Source organism: Callorhinchus milii, unplaced genomic scaffold (genome assembly GCF_018977255.1).
Source record: "Callorhinchus milii isolate IMCB2004 unplaced genomic scaffold, IMCB_Cmil_1.0 Scaffold21, whole genome shotgun sequence".
In the NCBI taxonomy this organism is placed as follows: Eukaryota; Metazoa; Chordata; class Chondrichthyes; order Chimaeriformes; family Callorhinchidae; genus Callorhinchus; species Callorhinchus milii.
The window spans coordinates 7,894,883-7,909,345 of NW_024704762.1; the positions used below are offsets into that span (position 1 = coordinate 7,894,883).

Consider the following 14,463-nt stretch of genomic DNA (forward strand, 5'->3'; position numbering starts at 1 on the left):
GGGGCGGGGGGGAGGGGTGTTTATCAGGGAGTGGGGAGGCGGGTTCACAGGTTCTGAATGACTGACAACCGGGGCAGCCAATAGGAAGGGAGCAGAGTGGGCGTGGCCTGATTGCTGGATTGTGATTGGCCTGAATGCGAGAAGGGGCGTTCCCGTTGGCGGAAAGCTCTGGGCGTTGCAATTGGAGGAGCGGTGGCGGGAGGGGCGGGGTTTGTTTGAACGAAACGCGGGTACAGCTGTGGCGACGACGCAGCCGCTGTGCAGAGGGTCGACTTTGGTGGTGGGGTCAGTGTCTGCGGTTGTGTCGGGGTCGGGGTCGGGGGGTAATGGAAGCCGAGAGACTGGCCCGCAACCTTCACCACGCCGTGGAGGAGGAAGAAGCCGAGTAAGTGATCCTCCGGAGCTTTTGATCATAGGGGTGTACAGCACCGAAAGAGGCCATTCGGCCCATGGTGTCTGTGCCGCTCTTTGAAAAAGAGCTTCCAATTCAACCCCACTCCCCCCGCGCTCTCCCCATAGCCCCGATCAACCCCACTCCCCCCGCGCTCTCCCCATAGCCCCGATCAACCCCACTCCCCCCGCGCTCTCCCCACAGCCCCGATCAACCCCACTCCCCCCGCGCTCTCCCCATAGCCCCGATCAACCCCACTCCCCCGCGCTCTCCCCATAGCCCCGATCAACCCCACTCCCCCCGCGCTCTCCCCATAGCCCCGATCAACCCCACTCTCTCCCCACAGCCCTGATCAACCCCACTCCCCCACTCTCTCCCCATAGCCCCGATCAACCCCATTCTCTCCCCACAGCCCTGATCAACCCCACTCCCCCGTTCTCTCCCCATAGCCCTGCAAACTCGTCCTCCCCAAATAATTATCTACTTCTCTCTTGAAAGTTGTTATCGAATCGGCTTCCACCAGCCTTTCAGGCAACGCATTCCAGATCCCAACAACTCGCTGTGTGAAAACATTTCTCCTCACCTTCCCTCTGTTTTCTTTTAACAACTATTTTAAATCGTTGCCCTCGGGTTAGCGACCCACCCGCCAGTGGAAATAGTTTCTTCTTGTTCACCCTATTGAATCCCTCATAATTTTGAAAGCTTCTATTAAGTCTCCTCTTAATCTTCTCTGCTTCAACGACAATAATCCTAGCTTCGCTCGCTTCTCCTGATAAATGAAGTCCCTCATTCCTGGTAAATCTCCTTTGCACCCTCTCCAATGCTTTGACATCCTTCCTTAAATGTGGTGCCCAGAACTGAGCAGTCTCCAGCTGAGCCCTAACCAGTGTTTTATATAAAGGTTCATCATAACTTCCTGACTTTTGTATTCTATGCCCCTGTTTATAAAGCCTAGTATCCTGTATGCTTTTTTAACAGCTTTATCTACCTTTTTCAGCGCCTTGGAAGGTCCTCCTGACGTGAAAGTAATCTTGTTGTTGTTGTTGTCCTGCCACCTTCAAAGATTTACTTATATGAGCCCCCAGGTCTCTCTGTTCCTTCACCCCCTTTAAGATTCTAACATCAGTTTATATTGGAGGACGTCCCAAGGCGCAGGACAATCAGTGTTTTGGACCTGAGCTGGGGTTTGCCATCGGGGCGGGCGGGGGGGAAAGGAGAGTGACCAAAGGCACGGTTGAAGAGGAGGGTCTTGAGACTGGTCTTGGAGGGGGCGAGACAGTGGGACTGCAGGATGGAGTTCCAGAGGGTGGAAGCAGAGTGGCTGAAGGTCCGCCTGCCAATGGTGGGGTGGGTGAGGGGGGGACATGAAGCAGGCTGGAGCCCGCTGAGCAGAGATAGCGGGCAGGTTGGTAGCGCTATCATATTGAAAGCTATATCTGCTGTCCGTGTAGTAATTGATTTTGTAGGCAAATACAACAGCTAATGCTGTGGATGACTTAATTTGGTGGTGGGGGTGGCGGGGGAATTGATGGCTAGGACACTGGGAGAAACTGATAGGCTACCATTCTGTTTCTGAATGATGCTGTGTAATATTTCATCTCCACTTTAAGGAGCGGATGAGACCTCAATTCAACATCTTGATCTGAAGGACGACACAATATTGAATACAAGGAATATTATTATTTACCTCGGTGACCTGCACCAAAGCAGTGTTCCCCCAGTTCTGCATTGGAGTGTCAGACGAGCCTATTTATTTAAGCCTAACTGTTAATCAATACAGGGTTTATCCAGAGAGGAAACGTTCTGTTTGAGTCAAGTTCTCCAAAGCATCTTTTTTATTTTGTGAATTTGAAGAGATTGCTAGAAAAAGATTGTGTGAATGCAATTGCGATTTCTTTTTTGTGTGAATCTCACTGGCTCAGCCAGTAAATGGATCGCTCATGACATTGAGATATATGGAACAGGTCAATAAAAAATCTGTGCTGGTTTTCAACTTGGAATGACAGTATAGTAATAATAATAATAATAATCCTTGCATTTGATATAGCGCTTTTCACGTCTTCGAGATGTCTCAAAGCGCTTCACAGAATATACCGTAAAGTGAATTGACTGTATATTTGTGGGCGAAACTCGGCAGCCAATTGCGCTCAGCAGTGTTCCCACAAACAGTCATGGATTGAAAATGACCAATTTTATTATTGTTTTGGTTTGGAGGAATTATTATTAGGTGTGTAGAGTAAGGAAACTTGCCCGAGATTTTGCCCTGCCTGGAATTGAACCCAGGTGGCTCGCTTGCAAGTCAAGTGCTCTAACCACTGAGCTACAGGACTCCGAATACAATTTATCTCTGTATAGTGGGTCAATTTGGCTTTCACACAATTCCCCCCACCCCCACGGCATTCGTCCACGACGCTAACACATGACTGACCGCTCAAACAGAACCGTTGGGTGTTTGGTGCCTGTGGAATTCAACCCAACCTTCAGGCAAAGAGCGAAGACTGTTTTCTTAAAATAAAGAGAAAACCATGCGATTTATACAAGATTCATATTTTTGCCTTGGAGTGTTTGCAAAATAGAGTGCTCCTTGTTTGGTGTTATTTTTGGTGGGTTGGGGGTGGGGGCAGGAATGCCATTTGTCTAAGTCGTGTATAGAATTAATTTTGAGTGATTTGTTGTGGAAGAATTTAGAATTACGTATTTGCCACGAAAAAAGCCCACCCTGAAATCATCATGCTGTAGCTTTGGAATGCAAGTGCTTCTTTGGTTTTGTTGAAATGTTTTCTACAATCTTGATACATTTTCTTTTGAACCCAAGAAACTTGAGCTGAAGGGTCTGTCTGTAGTGCAGGTTCACCGAAGTTAATAATAATATTCCTTGTATTCAATATTGGGCCTTATCACATGAAAGTGCCTCACAGAATATACTGTAAAGTGAATTGACTGAATATTTTGTTGGCAAAATATCAGGTTGGTTGGAAGGGGTTAATGGTCTCCCTTCTGCACGAACCAATGTTACATCCTCTGTGTTTGTCCGACTGATAAACTTTAGTCACTCATTTCATGGCTAATTGTGGGTCATTACTGTGTGCAAATTGGCTGCCACGCTTGCCTGCATTTATACATTTCACAGTAAAATCCTGTCAAGTGCTTTGAGATGCCTCAGCGATATGATAAGGCACTGCATCAAATGTAAAGATTATTATGATTTAAGTAGGACTATTTGGGCTTTGGCACACTTGTCAACACCTCCCAGGTCTCCCGGATGAGCTCAGGTGCAAGAAAGGGTTAAATTCCTAATGTTTTTCCACCTCTCGCCCTTTCCCCAGATCTGTGGAGCGATGGTTACGGAAGAATGCAGACCCCAATCTGGTGTTACCAGAGGGTCTCGCAGCTGTGCATTTGGCATCCGTGAAGGACACAGAAGGTGGGCTCAAATGCTTGAAACTGATCCTTCAACACCAAGGAGATCCTAACCTCGGGTGAGCAACAGCTCCTTGTCCCCAGAGTTGCCTTCGTTTGGTTTATGCAGACAAATTGTAGGGACGCGCTACATATATATGTGTGTGTGTGTCTCCCGTGTCTGTGTTTATAACACAAACGTCTCGTTGGTTTGCATAGAACGGTGGAGGATCTCACCCCACTCCACATAGCTGCCTCCTGGGGCTGTCTTAAGAGTTTAAAGTTGTTGCTCAGATATGGAGGGGATCCGAGCCTCCAAGACCAGGTAGGGGTTCCTGCGCAGGCGCTGGGTAGCTTCGAGGTTGAACGTAACGCCGACGACAACTTGTATCAGACATGCACCTTTCACGCCAAAATAGAAGTCCCAAAGCACGTACATACTGTGAAGTGAATTTTTATATTGGCAAAGGCAGCAACAACCCATTAAAGGACGTTGCCCACAATTCGCCCACAAAATTTACAGTCAATTCACTTTACAGTATATTCTGTGAAGCGCTTTGAGACGTCTCGATTCATAATAAGGCGCTGTATCAAATGCAAGGATGATTATTATTATTCTTGAAGCACCTTGAGCCGTTTCGACCGTTTGATGAGGCGCTGTATCGAATGCAAGGGTTATTATTAATAATGAGATGAGCGGCCAGCTGACTTGAAATTGGGGGGGAATTGGGTTATTTCTGAGTGTTGGACTGATGCCTTTTTGTGCTTCACGTTGCACCTAGGATGGAATGAAACCGGAAGATTTGGCTGAAGAACAAAAAAACATGAAATGTGTTCGGATTCTCAAGGAATATCGACAGCTCAGCCTGAACCAGGAGCCTCTGGATGTCTCCCCAAAGCACCAATATGGTCAGTCGGAGCTTTTTTCCTTTACAAAGGCACAGATCCATTGGCTTCTGTGTCAGCCTTGACAGTTCATTCAACCGCAGGAGACTTTAGCCCCAATCATGTCTTTACCCGGCGACAACAACGACAACTTGCATTCATATCGTGCCCCTCACGCGGGGAAGCATCCCAGTGTGGGCGTGGACCTGCCCCTTACTGGAAGGTGGGGTTCGGTCTGGGTGACGGTCAAGAAGGAAGCGAGATCTCTGGTTTTCGCTCGGGTTACTGCGACCCACCGGGGCCCCGATTACCGCCCCGACCGGGATTCAACTGAACCCAGTCGTTTCGGGGGCAGCGAGCGTAAGCGATCGGGATCCTCCTCAAATTCTGGGGACATTCAGCCAAACCGGATCCCAGCCTCGAAAGCGCTCGACTCTTTAGCCTTTGGCGATGAATTACTGCTCCACAAAAGAATAATTTCAATCCGCGAAAGAAAAAAAAAAAAAAATCTTTTGTGGGTTTGAATAGCTTTTCGAGGCACTCGACTCAACTCTTTCGGGTGCGGCAGCGAGTGAGTGGCAATGCCTGAGGTCGGCCACTGGGGGGCGCCACGGGATCTGTATTGAATCACAGTGCTGAGCTGCAGTGCCCTCTCCCCCCTCGTACAGCGCCACCCAGTGGCTGCTCTGGGCAACTGCAACCCCCTCCGCTGGTTATGATCCCCCCCTCACGTTTTAATAATAATAATAATAATAATAATAATACTCGCATTGGTTATAGAGCGCTTTTCACGTCGGGAGGACGTCCCAAAGCGCTTCACAGAACACACTGTAAAGTGAACTGACTGTATGTATTTGTGGGCGAAGGCGGCGGCCGATTGCGCACAGCGATGTCCCACAGACAGTCGTGGGTTGAAAACGGCCGATTTATTACTGTTTTGGGGTGCGGGGGGGGGGGGGGGGAGGAGGGGTTATTATTAGGGCTCCGTGTGCGGAGTGAGGAAACTCGCCCGAGGGTTCGGCCCTGACCCGCCGGGGATTGAACGAACGAACCCGGGTCTCTCGCTCAAAAAAGCGAGTGCTCTAACCCCTGAGAGAGCTGCGGGACTCCACGGACCCCCTCTCTCCTCTCTCTCTCTCTCTCTCGTCGTCGGGGGTCTTCCCCGCGAGACGCCTGGAAGCGCTTCAGGGGGCGCGTTACCGCCAAGCGGATCGCCGCGGGCGTCGTGCGGGGGGGTGGGGGGCAGCGGGGGGGGGGGCGTTGCGAGTGCTCAGACGGAGCCCCGCGTTTCGCCCCCACGGAGTGTGCGGCCGGCGGTGGGGGACGCCCCGGGCCTGAGAAGCGCTTGGAAACGCCCCGAAGACGTGACGTGGGGCTGTTATCCCCCAATGCAGTTATTATTATTATTATTATTACTACTATGATTACTACTATTATTATTACTACCACCAGTGGCAGCTTCACCACCACCACCACCACCAGTGGACGGGCGGCCGCGCTTCTTCACCGATCCAACCGAGAGCCTCGCAGTTTCCCCGCCGCCCCGGAGCAACGGGGGAGGCGGCACCGTCAGCAGCAGCGGCGGCGCCTCGGGAGAGACCCGGTCTACAGGACCGCGAGCCCCGGGACCGGACGGCCAGACTCACACTGACGACCGCGGGACACTGCCCGACACCAGCACCGGTACCGGCACCGCCCGGTGTGACTCCCCCGAAGACCGGGCTTCTCTGAGTGGACTTTCGGCGGCGGCGGCCGAGGACCGGACACCGGGGCCGCTCCGGCCTGACCCGCGCGCCGCCGCAAACGGCCGCCTGTCCGAACCGGTGGACGCGTCTCTGCTCCTCTTCGACGACGAAGGCGACGGCGCGGCCAACGGCCGGGACTCCCCCCCGAGCGGCGACGGCGACTCGGACAGCAGCTCCGAGCTGTACGCCAGCGCGGTCGAGGGCCTCAATGTCAGCCCGGACCCAGGCCCCGCCGCGGGGCGAGAGGGGACCCCGGGCCGAGGCGGCGGCGGCTCCGGCCTCGCGGTGCTCCTGAGGAAGGCGACGTCGGACCCGAAGAGGAGAGAGAGTGAGTTCGAGCCGTCGCCGCCGTCGCCCGTCTCCTCCTCCGCCTCCGCCGTCACCCCGCGCTCCGGCCGCCGCGATTCGTCCCTGTTCGACCGGCCCGTGCCCGCCCCGGCGAGGGTCCGGCGGGTCCGCAGCCCCCCAAGGGCGGGGGAGGGAGGGAGACCCGTCGTCCCCTGCCGCCGCCACCACTCCTGGGACGGCCGAGGGAGCGACGAGGGGGTGGACGGAACGCCGCTCTCCCGCTCCTCCTCGTCGGGGCTCGAGGAGAGTTACCCGGACACGGTCCCGGTCGGGGCCGCGGTGGCGGCTGAAGCGCTCGAGGGTCACCGGGTGACTGTCCGGAGCCCCCGCGGGGGTCCGGGCGGAGACGACCGGTGGGACGACGACACGTGGCTCACGGAAATCGGTGGCGACGAAGACGGCGGCGGCGGCTCCCGGTGCCCCGCGCTGCCCGACCCCGAGGGCTGCCCGGTGCCGGTGGACCGTCCCCCGGGGCAGGAGGCGGGGGGGCGGGGGTCGAGCGGCCGATCGCCTCCCGCCGACCTCCTGTCCAACAGCCGCCTCCGCCTCCGGCTCCGGGACCTCGGGGCAGACCCGGGGCCCGTCACCCGCCTCACCAGGAACGTCTACCTCCGGCGCCTCAACCGGTTGGTCGCGGAGCCTCGGGCCCCGCGGCGGCGGCCTCCAAAAGCGGGTACGTCAATGGGGGCTTCACACCCCTCACTCACACTCACTCACTCACACCCCTCACTCACACTCACTCACTCACACCCCACACTCACACTCACTCACTCACACCCCCACTCACACACTCACTCACTCACCACTCACACTCTCACACCCCCCACTCACTCACTCACACCCCCCACTCACACTCACTCATACACACTCACACTCACTCACACTCACTCACTCACACCCCCCACTCACTCACACTCACACCCCTCACACTCACTCACACCCCCCACTCACACTCACTCACTCACCCCCCATTCACACTCACTCACACTCACACCCCCCACACTCACTCACACTCCCCCACTCACACTCACTCACTCACACCCCACACTCACACTCCACACACACTTACACACTCGCACACAACTTTCTTTGGACGACAGGCCCAAGATGCTGTTGGTTGGTCCTATTTGATTCGGCTCAAGATACTTACCGGTGGTTTGCGGTGGGAGATATCACAGCCCAATCCTCTCCCCCGGGGACACCTCTCAGCCTTTTTGGGGTGGGCAGTGGTTGGGGGGGGCAGTGGTGGGGGAAAGGAGAATTCTCAACGTAACTATTCCTGAGTAACTAAAATGACTCGTTTCGCCGCAGAGTTCAGCGCTGAGCTTTGTCGGAGTCTTGAGACCTTCGTGATCCCGGATTGCAGACAGGATGAGCTGATACTGTCCCAGCAGTTTGATCAGCCAGACCAGATTCGCCGGTGGAGAGGGGGCCTTGTCAAATCCAGCTTCAACTACCTGCTGCTCGACCCCAGGTCCTTGTGGCTGCCTTGTCCCGTTCAGCTATCCCGTGTGTGTCCCCCCAACCTCCACAATGTTGCCCGTCTCCATCACTAACTCTCCCTTCGGGCCACCAAGACCCTTGTCCAAGCTTTCATCACGTCCAGACTTGACTACACTAACTCCCTGCTCGCCGGACTTTCTAACTCTTCCCTCCACAGGCTGCGGATTATTCAGAACTCTGCAGCCCGTGTCCTTTCCTGAACCAGGCTCCGTGACCTGACCACCCCCAGCCCCACCCTCACCCTCACCCGGCTCCACAGCCTCTCGAACCTCTGCTGTTCTCTCGCATTTACTTTTTATTTGAGAAAGAAACTGAAGCTGTAAATTCAGTTTCATGTTGTTAAAGCGGTGTCGATTTGAGCAGGAGGTATGTTGTGTTTCACGTCCTCCCGATGTGAAAGGCGCTCTATAAATGGAATCTTGTTGTTGTTGTTGTTATGGATTGATTGATTGATTGATGGATGGATTGATGGATTGATTTTTTNCCCCAGAGTGACTATGAACCTCCCGGCTCGGTCTCACGCACTGAGCGACGATGACTGTTTCCGCATTTTTGTCAACGCCATCTTCTACGTGGGGAAGGGCAAGCGCTCTCGGCCGTACAGCCATCTCAACGAAGCTCAGAAGCATTTTAACAACGTGCGAGCACAGGTACGGAGTCATGAAATTCCACCTGCTCTTAGCCTGTCGGAGGAGTATGAAGTTCCCTTCAGAACGCTGGCTGTTTTTGCAAACTATGACATTCTGCTCCTCAGTTTCCCAAATTGGGTTCCCCTTTTCTCCCCCCGACCCCTCCCGCCCACCCGCCCACATATGGCGAGTGAACTGGACAGAGAGTGACATCAACACACTTTTTGTCTTGGGGTTGAGCTGGTCAGCAACTCAATGACAAAACTGGGGCTTTTGTAGGATAAGGTCAAAAGTTCCTTATATGTTTGCTTAAAATCCTCTCTTTTTCTCTCCTTGTTTGCTTTCTTTCTTTCTCTCCTTGCTTGCTTGCTTTCTCTCCTTCCTTGCTTTCTTCCTTGCTTTCTTTTTGTCTCTCTCTCTCTCGCTCCCTCCCCCTCTCTCCTCTACAGGTGAACAGTAAGTTACAGAGGATTATGGATATCTGGGCAGATGGCCTGGGAGTCATCTCTCTGCACTGTTTCCAGAATGTAATTGCTGTCGAGGCCTTTACCCGGGAGGCCTGCATGGTCGACGCACTGGGTAAGTCACCTATTTCTTTATCACTCCCCCACTCCCCCCCCCCCCCACACACACACACACACACAGTGCAAGTCCATGTGGTTCAATGGCTGACTTTGGTGTAAATTTTAACGTGGGAATGAAAAGCACAACTTGGGTCCAATGTGTGTGAGAAATACAAACGGCCTTTAGATTTGTTGGTGGGGGGGAGGGGGTGCAAAGCAAGAGAATAGGACTAAAGGGGCAGCTAACAAGGACTCGATGGGCCAGTCCTGTATTGTACATTTCTATGTCCCCATGGAGTTCCAGCCATGGAAGCCATTCAGCCCCTCGAGCCTGTTCTGTCATTCTATGCGATCATGGCCGATCCGTACTTCGACTCCAATTACCCATGATTTTTTGCTGCTGTCCTGGTTTATAAACCTCTCCTCCTCCTCGCAAACCACACTAGGGTTACCGAAGCTGACAAACCAGAAGAGGGGCGATTACTACGGCACTGTGGCCACGTGGACTATGAAACGCAGGCGGCAGCTGGGGGTGCACCTCATACGCCAGGCCTCCCTCATCTTCCTGGCTGAGGGCGAAAGGCAGCTCCGACCCGCGGACATCTAGGCAGGAGAGCGGGAGACGTCAACAGGGCTACTTTGTAAAGAGGCCTTTGTGTGTGTGTGTGTGGGTGAGTGGGTGGATGGGTGAGTGTGTGTGTGTATGGGTGAGTGTGTGTGTGTATGGGTGAGCGTGTGAGTGAGTGTGAGTGCGAGTGAGCTCAGCCTCGGGACGACCTCCCAACGTGAAAGGCGCCATCTGAATGAAATTTTGTATGGTATTTTGTATTATGTATTGTAAGCGCTCTGGGATGCTGCCCTGCATGAAGGGCGCGATATAAATGCAATTGGTTGTTGTGTGGAAAATATTTTGGAGCCCCTCCTCCTCTCCCCGAGGAAATGTTTTTAATCTCTTTCCCCCCCCCCCCCCCAACCCCCAAAAAATTATTTTAATTGACTCCAGTTTCTCTCAGTCTTCTGGCAGGACGAGAGGCTCACAAGCCTCTGCGGTTGCAGTTCTTTTATCTGCCATAAGACGCAGTGTGTGTGTGTGGGTGAGCAGCTGCTAACCTGTTTGAACTAAGGGAGTAATTGACTCCATGACACCACACACACACACACGCACATTTTTTTTAAAAAATTGTATCAACAAAGCTTAATTTTAAGTTCCCTATTTTAACTTTAAGTGTCGGGGCACTAGTGGTCTGCGAAGGGGAATCGTAGACTCCAGTGAGTGCAGGGCTGAGAGATTATCAGCCCAGCTAAAACCCTGATCTATCGCCAACGCTTTAGACCATCTGTCCATCTTGTATTCTCAGTGAATTGGCGGACAGGAACTTTCTTTCTTCCCTCCCCGCCCCTCCCCACCCCCTTGATTTTATCAGTGCTGAGCCAATTCAAACGTTTTTAAAATCTTAATATTTATCTTTTTTTTATGAACCCATCCCCACTCTCATCTGAGCCAGTGAGCCACCAACTGAGCCATTGAAATCCCCTTCCTGGGAGATGCCTATTCACTTATTGATTATTATTATTATTATTGGTTCCTTTATTTGGAATCGTTGTTATTTTTTCAGTCCTCGTTTGTTCAGTTGCTTCTGGGCTCTTTTTTTTATGCAGACTGCTCTCCTCAGTGAGCCCACCATCTCCACTCACTGACACGGACTCTGTCTACAACGCATATCATTCGAAAAATAATAATGATCCTTGTATTTGGTATAGCGCCTTGTCGAGATGTCTCAAGCCCCTGGGATGTCTTCCTGATGTGAAAGACGCTATCATAAAAGCAATTTGTATTTTTTGTGTGTTTTTTTTAAAAAGTAATTTTTCCATAAAATCGTCAAAGAGTCTAAAATCATTGCACTGTTTATCCATATCTTTATTGTGATCGGTGCCTTGGGACGTCCTCCCGACGTGAAAGGTGCCATGTGACTGCAAGTTGTTGTTGTTGCGATGCAATGTAAGTAGCTGGTACCTCTCTCAGAGGCGAGAGAGAGATCTTTAAAGTCTTTAAAGCCACTTCACTGATCAAGTTTACAATAGGAGGCCATTTGGCCCATTGTGCCTAAGCTGCTATTAGCTCTCACTAAAGCTATTTACTTTAATCCATTGACCTATTCCTCCGCCCCACCCCGTACTCTCTGATATTTTTTCTGCTCCCTTTTTGGAATACTGTTATGGTTTCTGTTTCAACGACGATTTGTAGTGAGACATTTCACACTCTAAAATTCCTTCGACTCTCCCCTTTCTTCTTCCCAGTCTTCAATTCATAGAATCATGGAATTATGCAGCACAGAAGGAGGCCATTCTCTGCCTCTCTTTGAAAAGAGCTTCCAATTGAGTGAATGTGCGCACTCATTAATCTCGCTCCCTATTTGCTGTTTACTGAAGTTTTATTCAATTACCTCCCTTTATCTTCACCTCCCTCCCAACCTTCTCTGCACCAGGGTAACAACACCAAACCTCCCATCTCTGCTGTCATCTTTGTGAATGTTTGGGTTCCAGGCCTTGGGACGTTCTCCCGACGTGAAAGGCGTTGCACAAATGTAATTTTGTTGTTGTTGTTTACTGGGCATTCAGTTGCCGTGACCAAAATAGAACTGCAGCAGTCTCAGTTACACACTGAATGCCAGCCTCGTATAGGAGCTCAAATTGCTGTTGTGAGGTTTGCACCGCAGTTTGACCCACACGTTTCCCCATGCTTCAGCAAACCAGACCGACACAAAGAAACAGTCATCTGATTTTTAATAAGCAATTTTGTACCGTACACGTTAGATAACTATATATAACGTACACTTTATATTGGTTCTTGTGAAATTCTTACATCGACATTTCTCACTGAAACGTACAGCAATTATTTTAGGTGTTACACAGAGCTTTGTCAAGCTCGTAAAAATATATATATATCTTATACGTATGTGTTTGTGTGTGTCTGTATGTACATTATTATGTTTTGTAAATATATTGTGGTGATTGATTCTGCACCGAGTGAAATAAATAGAATATTTGCTGCTTCACTATTTGCTCTCTGTCTGACAGTGGGGTAGGTAGGTCTTTGTTGGAATATCTTGAGATACAGTATATAGTTTGGGACATGACGTGTGCATGCGACTGACAGGATGGTGGAAGGTGAACTGGATGGACCTTGGTCTTCTTTCATCTAGCAATTCCTATATTCTTATGAATAATTCGGAGGGTTTGAGGTGTTAAGAGTTGCCCTGGGCTGGGAAGAGAGAGAGTTTAAAAAACACTCCCTAAATGACCTATCACTGGGAGAATCTGAGGCCTGAAATTCCATCAACTTAAACTGCAGGACAATTTTGTCTCAAAAAAGATAAGAAACGCAGAATTGGGGGAAAATCTTATATTCCTGAATTTGCATGGTTCTTAAGGTGGGTGACTCCAGCAAAATTTCAGGCTGGATTTAGGGGAAAGGATGGGTTTGGGGGAGTTGTCGCCCCCCTGGAAGAGTTTCTGCGCCACCCCCCCTCCTTGGGCACAAGTCAGCATCTCAGGGACAAAAGGAGGGAGGAAAAGGTATATTTTTCTAAAGTACGAGAATGTGTATTTCAGTTTAATTATAGTTGCGTGACATTTTGGGCGGGCAGGGGAAGTCTATGGAGTTGAATCTTTGGGAGTGAAGATGTATTGACTTCGGAGTCTGTAAACCCTCCTTTAATTAATTCTTGGAGTCGCTATTACGGGGGATAACTGAGTCAGGATAAGTGTGCGATGCACACACTTGTGTCAGATCTAGTGCTGAATTGGCTTTACGGGGTAGCATTCCCACTGCTGTTACAAGCACACGTCTCAGTTGTCTGTCGAGCTGGACTCCGTCTATCTACAGCCCTTACTTACCGCTCTCCTTGTGTGATTCACTTAAAAAAATAAATAAATATCCTTTTGTTTTTCTTTCCGAAAGGAAAACTTAAAAATATATATTTCAAAACGTTGAGAGAGAAACGGGATGGGGACACACCGTCTGTTGAGTCCTGATCCCTGTCTTACCTGATCAGGAAATCGGAATAGGTCACTCACAAACATACACATGTACACAACACAACACACTGGAATAGGATTCCCAGGTTCCACAAGCCAAAATGCTTGTGATTGAGGATTAATAGAAATAGCACAGCAAATTTTACTGATACGAACAGATAGTGAATTACAGTGAGTTACAGACTGGATTCTTATTGAGAGGTTCAGGTGGATAATAATAAGCGCTCCAAGACACTGCCCTGTGTTAAGGGCGCTATATAAATGCAAGTTGTTTTGTAATATACAGAATGACTGGTCCACGGGAATGAGTTACAGGCTGCAATATGTTTGTTTTTGGCTGCCCTGTAATTGTAGTGAATGGAATGAATATTGGTCTGTAACAGAATGACACCAAGTTTGTCAAATCACAATTATATCTATTATGTACAGCTGCACTTTTATATATGATATAACCATTATATATTATCCGATAATACAGTTGGGTATAGAGTACTGTGTGGGGGTGAATTTGTGACTCAGGATTGGCTCAGGTTGATACCAGCGTGTGTCTACCCCACTGCGGATTCTGTGCAAAAGTTTAGTCTTTTACGTAGTGAAGAGCTTTGCGATGTTACCCTGTGTGAAGGGCGCTGTGTAAACACAAGTTGCTGTTGAGACGTCCTCCTGACATGAAAGGTGCTACGTTAAGCATAAATTGGCGTCAACCCTTCCCCTGGCTGATTGAAGCTTGTTTGTGATCGACAGCACTCGGCTGAGATAAGATTACCCTCTTTTTTTTTTCTGTTTTATATTCATTGTCCAGCGTGCAAAATAAATCCACGGCTTTCGTTCCCGGCAATGTGTTTTCTCTCCCTGTCTATTCCTTGCTTCTCTGTGCATTTCCGTGCCATGTCAAGCGCAACCATTACCTGCAGAGCCTTTGACTCAGGGTTTATAACAGGACGGTACTGGACATTGATTGT

General features: G+C 50.5%; 1 protein-coding gene across 1 annotated transcript; it reads left to right on the top strand.

Annotated features, from left to right (window-relative positions):
* The first annotated feature begins 12 nt into the window (after window positions 1-12).
* Window positions 13-10,155, top strand: ankle1 (ankyrin repeat and LEM domain containing 1). The gene is made up of 9 exons (XM_042342866.1): window positions 13-385; window positions 3,718-3,870; window positions 4,010-4,115; window positions 4,573-4,699; window positions 6,128-7,441; window positions 8,053-8,242; window positions 8,762-8,921; window positions 9,350-9,479; window positions 9,910-10,155. The coding sequence occupies exons 1-9, from the start codon at window positions 135-137 to the stop codon at window positions 10,068-10,070; spliced, it is 2,592 nt and encodes an 863-aa protein (XP_042198800.1). The 5' UTR covers window positions 13-134; the 3' UTR covers window positions 10,071-10,155.
* Window positions 10,156-14,463: the final 4,308 nt, after the last annotated feature.